This window comes from Canis lupus, chromosome 23 (assembly GCF_048164855.1).
Source record: "Canis lupus baileyi chromosome 23, mCanLup2.hap1, whole genome shotgun sequence".
Lineage (NCBI taxonomy): Eukaryota > Metazoa > Chordata > Mammalia > Carnivora > Canidae > Canis > Canis lupus.
In genome coordinates this window covers 31,452,526-31,460,737 of record NC_132860.1, presented here as the reverse complement: position 1 = coordinate 31,460,737, position 8,212 = coordinate 31,452,526, and the positions used below count along the sequence as shown (strand labels likewise).

Below are 8,212 nucleotides of genomic sequence, written 5' to 3'. Positions count from 1 at the left end.
ATAATACAGAATTACAAATATTAAGGTAAATATTTACTTAGAATGAGAGAAGTTACAAGAAATTTCTAGAACTTTGGAAATTCATGCCCCTCTCTTCTGAGTTCCTTAAGAAATGCTTCCTGATTGCTTCCCTTCTTATTTTACAACTCCCAGCAGCACCTCGCATTGGGGGGAGGTAGGGGCCAGGGACAGGGAGACACATAAATGCAAATGAGGGGCTCTGAGTTTACCTTTCATTAGCTTCATGGTAAATCCGCCACTGTTTATAATAGAAAACGTTGAAAGCGCCCAAATAACCTTTAGAATGAGAATGAATTAATTGTGGTATAGTCATATAACAGAATATTACAAAGAATGAACTGCAGCTACATGGATATATGTCAAAAAGTAAATTTGAGTTGCAGAATAATTTATGGAGTAAGATACCATTAACTTAAAATTTAAAATATGCAAAACAATACAAGAGACTATAGATATATGCATATTATATATACATATATGTATGTGCACATATGTGTGTATTATATATAATTGTGTGTGTGTATAACTAAAGTATAAAAACATGGAAAGAAATGAAAAACATTGAATTCTGGATAGTGGTTACCTCCATCCAAGACGAAAAGAGGGGAATGGGATTGCAGAGAAGTACAAAGGAGATCCATTTCCTGGAAAGAGAAAGATCTCTAAGAGGACAAAATATTAAGCAACATTATTGTTTGTCTACAACAAACCTAGACGTTAGCTACCAGGTTTTATTGCATTATTTTCTAAACGCTTCTATATGTAGGAAATAGTTCACATGTTTTATGAACAAAAAAAGTCTCTGTACTAACCAGGGAAATATAATGCTTTAATTCTAGCAGCAGACTTGATGCCTCTATTTTAATATTTAATTTATATTTTTATTGAGGTTATGTAAGTAAAATGCACAAATCTTAAGTTTCAGCTCAAGGAATGTTTACATATCTGGTACAGGTAAGGCCACCAAGATCACAATAGAGAACATTGCCAACTCTCTTTAGGACATTCAATTCCCCTTTCCCTGGCTAATATTCATCCTCTGGCTTCAGCTTAGATGTCACTTCCTCCAGGAAAACTGCCTTACTCCCCCAGCGTTTGGTTACTACTGCTCTTCTGTGCTTTTTCCTTTACCTGATCATTTACTTGTCAGCTTTTCTTTCTAGATTATGAGCTGCTTTTCTGAAGGTTCCAAAGTACACATGCAATTTCTTGTTCTGTTTTGTGCCTTCGCCTTTCCATTTTTCAAGTTAAATTGTACTCACCAACTTTAGCTTCTTCAGAGAAACTCAGGATCCTTTACAATATTCACCCATTCCCTGTCTACACCAAATATCTCCATAATTTCTGCATCAGGTACTATGTTCCTCTATGTTTTGAGGTCATAACCTTGGTATCAAGTTTTGGGTGTTGAGAGTTTCATGAGTGGACTCAAGCGTAATGAAAACCCTGAACGCAGAGTTGTATTTTATGACCACATGGAGTATCAGAGTAATGCCTGCCTTTTAGAAGCCAGGAAGCTTTGCAAGTGAAGCTGAAACCTGTCGTGCTGAGCCTGATTAAAACCTTCTCTAAAGCTGACAACTAATGCTAACGGTGTTCATCGCCTAGACCTGTATTATCAAAAGGTAACAATAAGGACGTTTCACTTCTGTTCCTCACTCCAGGGTGCCTCAGGGGACTCCCAGAATCATAGACTGGTAGGCATGCTGAAGAAGGCAAGTCCTCTCTATGTTGTAGGGGGAGCAAGTGAAGAGTACTTTAATCGCTGGAGTAATAAGTGGAGAAGAAAATGGACTCTGGTGCCAGACTGCCGTGTAACTTGGAACCAGCTCAAAACCTCTCCAAGCTTCAGTTTCTCCTTTGGAAATGGAGGGTGGTGATGCTAACCCTACTTCAGAGGGCTATTGTGAAGATTGAGTTAATACATGAAAACTTCCTGGCATGGAGTAAGCATTCTACAGCACTAGCAACCATTAGTACCAATATAGTAATGTATTAATTGTGAAAAGATTACTCTGGCTACTGTCTAATGAATCTAAAAAGTGTCATTCCAACATTGAAAACAAAAACAAGAAAACGTAATTTGATATAGCACAAGATACATGGAGTGTTTTGGAACTTAGCACCAGAGGCACAAATGCTATAGTCAACTTGCATTGTATTTATTTTTATTTAACCACTGCTAGTTTTCAGTTTCACCCACTGGTTTCCCTTGTCTTCATCAAACTAGTGGACACTGGTCCCCTGCTTAAAAATTAATTAACACTTTGGCTTAAACCAGCTGTAGATGAGAGAGTAAAGGAAGTCAGGATCACTGTGGTAAGGACCACAGTTCTTAAAATACACATTGAGGGGAAAAGAGTGGTGAACGAAGGCAAGACAGAAAAACAGCCTGGGTAGGAAATGAGCCAATTGGTCACCATTTTTCATCCCTTGGACAAGGTAGGCATAGTCAACACATTAATGCTGTGATCATCTTCTTCCCAGATTTTGTAGCCAATACAGCAAAGTCATACTTATTTTTTTGTTGTTGTTAAAGTCCCAAAGCTACATAATTCTGAAGGTATTTGGACATTCCCATTTTTTAAAAAAATTTATTTAAGTAATCTCTATACCCTATGTGGAGCTCGAACTCATGACCCCAAGATCAAGAGTTGCATGATCCTATTGAGCCAGCCAGGTGCCCCTCCATATTTCTCTTTGAGAGTTTCAAGAAGTGCCCGAGAACTATGGTATTTTAGTGGGAGATATTTTTTAGTCTATCTTGAGAACAATTTTACAATGCTTCCAGGCTGTTGCCCTCCTAGTAACCTTTCCTGCTCACCTTCTCATAGGAAATATTCTTTTTTACATCCCAGCACTGCAAAATTCTGAGCTTCCTCAAAAACTCCATTTATTTCCTTCCCTAGACTACTACTTCACTTGGCTCATATATTTGTGTGTACTTATTGGTTTATTTTTTTTTAAAAGATTTTATTTATTTATTCATGAGAGACACACAGAGAGAGAGGGGGAGAAGGCAAGGGCAGAAGCAAGCTCCATGTAGGGAGCCCAACGCGGGACCCCATCCCAGAACCCCAGGATCAGGCCCTGAGCTGAAGGCAGCGCTAAACCTCTGAGCCACCCGGGCTGCCCAACTTATTGGTTTATGTTGCATTAATCTGTTTTGTTGTCATTCCCCATGTCTAGACAAGGAGCTTCTTGGTGGAAGGGATCATGATTTTACTTCCCACCTTGAGATACTCTATTTACAGTTTAGTGGATGGAGCCAGAATTTCTGAGGTTAAATATCACATTTATAGGTTGTATTTTATCTTCTTGAACAAGTCATTTCACTTTCCTGTGCCCAACTTCCTGTATCTGTAAAATGGGCATAATAGTAGCAGCAACTTTAAGTTGCTAGATGGAAAAACCTTTTCCTGATTGTCAGTGAATTACAGGATTTTTTTTTTTTTTTTTCGATTTGGGAGGGAGTGGTGGATACATTTAAAAGGGTCACTGTTTCCAGGTCAAACCAAAGCAGGTAACTGTGTTGGAAAAAAAAGAAAGACTTGAAGATTCCAACAGGCAATGCCCAACATTCCCTTCAGTGTCTCTCCAACATCTTCTCATTGCAGTGCCTTCCCCGATTTGCATATACAAAGACTCTTCAGGGGTCAGAGGGCTCCCTTCTCCAGCAAGCCATCTCTGGCATCCCACGTTGAGGCTCCGCCAGAGAACTGATCACCCTTTTATGCACTTGTCTGTTTAGATACCGTATAACTATGACGAGCAAGGATCTCTGTCTTGTCTTTCCTTGCGCTCAGAACTCAGGAATGACTAACATCCTCAGGCTCATGTTCTCAACAACTAAGTCTCCTGGAGGCTTTCCTTCAGCATCAGTCACTCCTTACCTCTCAGCGCCTCTCGGCATCACCTGGAAGCGTTAGACATTAAGGCCTCTTAGGGGATCCCTGGGAGGCTCGGTGGCTTAGCGCCTGCCTTTGGCCCAGGGCGCGATCCTGGAGACCCGGGATCGAGTCCCACGCCCGGCTCCCTGCATGGAGCCTGCTTCTCCCTCTGCCTGTGTCTCTGCCTCTCTCTCTCTCTCTATCATGAATAAATAAATAAAATCTTAAAAAAAAAATACTCAGACCTCTTAGACCGGGTCCCTCGCGTGGAGCGCTCCCCTTTTGCCCCAGCAAGAACACTTAGAGCCGGAACGCCTTAGCTCCGCCCCCTCTGGGCCTCAGGCCCCGCCCCCTCCGCGCTCGGCCCGCCCCCGTCTCTGGCCCGCCTTCTCCAGAAACCCGAGTCCCCAGTGCGCACGCTCCTTCTCAACCCGCTCGTAGCGTGATGACGTGGACGCTGGCGTGTGACGTAGCGGGGCGGCCGCGCGCGTTTGGGCTCGGGGAGGCGGTCGCGGCTGTGGGTTCCGAGCCCAGGCGCGACCGTGAGGCTTTCGGGCGCGCGCCGCTGTGCTCTCACTCGGCCCGGTCCGGGGAGGGGCGGAGGGGGAGGGGGAGCTGGAGCCGCGGGGGTGGGGGGCGTGGGGCGCCCTGAGCGCAGGGCTGCAGCGGGGGACCCGGGAGGTTCGCGGTAGGCAAGGTCCGCGCGCGCCGGGAGAGGCCCGGGGGCGGCCGCGCGATGTTCGGGGCGCGGTTCCTGGCCCGAGCCCTGCGCTCCTGCTCCTCAGCTCCCTGCCCGGGACACAGACCTCCGGCCCGGCTGAGCGTGCGGGACGCTCTCGGGGCCCAGAGCACGAGTGGGGAGCGCGTTAAGGTGCAGGTTGGTGTCCGGGAAGGGGGTGGGGCTTCCTTCTTTAGGGACTTAAACGGCACCTGCAGGGTCAGACAGAATGACAGGCAGGGGAAGGAGAAAACGTAGGGAAAAAGAAAAACTCTGTAATTCACTGACCATCATGGAAAGGTTTGCCATCTAGCAGCTTAAAGTTGCTGCTGCTGCTGCTGCTGTGCCCATTTTACAGATGCGGGAAGTTGGGCACAGGGAAGTGAAATGACTTGCTCAGGGATGTACAGGCGGTCGCGTACGTTCACGTTGGTCTCCCTTCCTTGCCTACCGTTACTTTTTTTCTTCTTTTCTTTCTTTCTTTCTTTCTTTCTTTCTTTCTTTCTTTCTTTCTTTCTTTCTTTCTTTTCTTTTCTTTTCTTTTCTTTTCTTTCTTTCTTTCTTTCTTCTTTTCTTATTTTGCAAAACTGTCGGGATGCCTGTGAAGTGCTGGAACTTTGCCTTCACGGTACCGGGACATCACCTGTGAGCTCGTTGGTCGTACAGCGGAGTAGACGTACGGGCCTCTGTGCCTGTATCCCTCGTAATGCAGGTGCACAGTCAGCAGTGGCTGCTTTGACACTGTGTTTCGTCCGACTCGGTATTCACACACGTCTGTCTGGCAGTAGTAAATGTTTGTTCGACTGAACAACGGATTTTATTCCACTTTTGACCATCCCAAGGCCTAAAAATGGGGGTTTGCATATAATAATGTACGTTTAATGAGTTAGGAGACAAAAGTAGAGTGTAGTAGTTTGAAACTCTGGAGTCAGGCTGCCTGGATTCAAATCTGGCCCTTAGTGCCTCCTCATTAATAAAAGGCGCGTCTCCTATGTGTTCTGAACCTGTTTCCTTCTTGTAGCATAAAGCTTTAGCCTTAAACGCAGAGAGTCCTGAAGATTAAATGAGTTGGTAGGTATTGAGACATTCAGGACAGTGGCCCGCAGTCAATAAGTGTGGGCTGCTATTACTTCTCTTATTATTATCATTTGGAACAGCTCCACATAGAAGATTTTCCCTCAACGGAGTAGACTAGCCAAGGTGATTTGATCATTTCTTATAGGTTGCTGAAACACTGATGAAGTCATTTTCGTTTTCCTTGGATATCCTTGATTTTTAGCAGTAGGACACCTCTGTGTTTCTTTTGAGTTTGATATTTTTTTTTCCATGATCCAAATCAAAACCTTTTCTTGCATTCACCTATTCATTTGACATATATACATTAATAATCCCTGCTGAGTGGTAATCTAGAAAGGATTCAAAGATAAAAACCTACTGCTCAGGTTAGAGGCTTTCATTTTAATACTGTGCAGTCTAAGACGGTAGCTACCTGCCGTTTGTGGTGCTGAGCCCTTGAAATGCAGCTAGTCTAAATTGAAGGGTAACTGTAAATGTAAAATACACCAATTTTGGAAAACAAAAGAATAAAATACCTCAATATATATTTATGCTGATTACCTGTAGATAACATTTGGGGCATAATGGGTTAAATAAAATATTAAAATTAATTTTACCTGTTTACTTTTAGAGTGACCACTAAAACTTGGAAAATTACATATGTGGCTCACATTCTACTTGTGGGTCAGTCCTGGTCTAATGGCTAAGAAGTAATTGGGGCAATGTGATACGTATTGGTGGCATAAAAAATTCTGAGAAAATAGAGATGTCCTTTACTATGTCAGGTCAAGGAAGACTGCTTGTATTATGTGACGTTTCACTTGAGTCCTGAGGACTGGGGATAGGGTGAAGATAGCGTTCCCTAGAATTTTGATAATAATATGACCTTTGAGCTAAGAACTATATTTGAGGGGGATCCCTGGGTGGCTCAGCGGTTTGGCGCCTGCCTTTGGCCCAGGGCGTGATCCTGGAGTCCCGGGATCGAGTCCCGCGTCGGGCTCCCGGTGCATGGAGCCTGCTTCTCCCTCCTCCTGTGTCTCTGCCTCTCTCTCTCTCTCTCTCTCTCTCTCTGTGTCTATCATAAATAAATAAATCTTTAAAAAAAAAAAAGAATTATATTTGAATTCTAGCTCTACTACTTGGGAACTGATTTTAATTATTTAGAGAGGTTATCTTAACTTCTATAAATATATTCTTCATCTCTAAAATGGCAATCACTTCATTAAGTTCTTGTGAGAAATAAGTAGTAAAATATTTATAAAGGGCTTAGAACAAAAGCACGTTTTTAAACGGTGCTTCACAAATGTTACCTTTTACCAACAAGTGAAAAGACAGTGATGCCTTAGGAATTACTGTTGGTTGAACAGCTGCCTTCAGGGAAGTGTGGGGAGATGAAACCAGAAAGATGGGCACACTGAGTTGTGAAACGCCCTGTATAGGAGACTGAGGCAATTAGACTTTATTCAGTTAGCCCTAGAAAAAGTTCAAGGGTTTTCTGGTAGATTTGGTTTCAAATGGGACTTTATGGTAACCAGCAGTGTGGCCTTCAACAAATTACTTAACTTCTCTGAGTCCAGGTTCTTGTAAGACAGGTTATAATGATAATCCACTGAGCTGTTGTGAGGAAGGGATGAGAGATTATATGAAAAAGGTAGTAAAACACTTGTCCCATAGTAGATTTCTAGTGCATGGTAGATATTCTTTTCACTGAAAAACATTAATGGACTATTTGCTGTGTGCTTGACAATGGCCTTCAAAGCAACTAAAGCATAGTTCCTAAACTTTGAAATTATTATGGACATGCAAGTAAGTAATAGCAGAGTTTCACTAGCATTGTCTGTAGGGTATGGTGGGAACACACAGGGTCTATATAGTTTTTCCAAGTAGAATCCTCTCCCTTTTCCCAAGTGTGTCTGATAGTTAATCAGACACCATCAGTTGTTTCACAGTTGTTCACTGTTTGCTAGAAGTATATTCTCTCTTCTGTGCTAGTTAAGTTGGATCTGATCTGTGAGAACTGGTTTTAAGGTCTACCAGAAGACCTCTCCTTTGTACTCACACATACCTGTCATTTAAACTCAGTGTCTTCAAAAGCTTATTTACTATTTAATACATGTTCACAATGAAAAGCTTCTTGAGAACTGTGTGATGCATTGTAAAAGGGGGAAAAAATCCCATAAAGATGTTTCTAGTCTATAACTACATAATTTCCATTCTGGGAATTCTATATAAAAGGAGATGGGGGCCAAAATATGTGCCCTGTTATTTGTTATGGTGGGGAAAATGAGCAAGAGGCAGGAAGAAATACCTGAAATGGCCAATATTGGGGGAAATTGATGATGTGAATTAGTCTCATCACCTAATGGAAAGTTAGGCATCTATTCAGAATGATGAGTTTTGTGGCACCTGGGTGGCTCAGTCAGTTAAGCATCTGCCTTTGGCTTGGGTCATGATCCCAGAGTTCTGGGATGGAGGCCCTCCTCAGACTCTGCTCAGCAGGGAGCCTACTTTTCCCTCTCCTTCTGCC

At 43.0% G+C, this 8,212-nt stretch overlaps 1 protein-coding gene across 10 annotated transcripts in view; it reads left to right on the top strand.

Annotated features, from left to right (window-relative positions):
* Positions 1-4,391: 4,391 nt before the first annotated feature.
* Positions 4,392-8,212, top strand: part of NARS2 (asparaginyl-tRNA synthetase 2, mitochondrial) — a 135,922-nt gene continuing 132,101 nt past the window's right edge. For all 10 annotated transcript variants that reach the window (XM_072794805.1, XM_072794800.1, XM_072794803.1 and 7 more), the window contains exon 1: positions 4,392-4,788. In XM_072794805.1, coding sequence (XP_072650906.1) covers positions 4,648-4,788 — 141 coding nt within the window. In that variant the 5' untranslated portion in view covers positions 4,392-4,647. The remainder of the gene's footprint in view (positions 4,789-8,212) is intronic.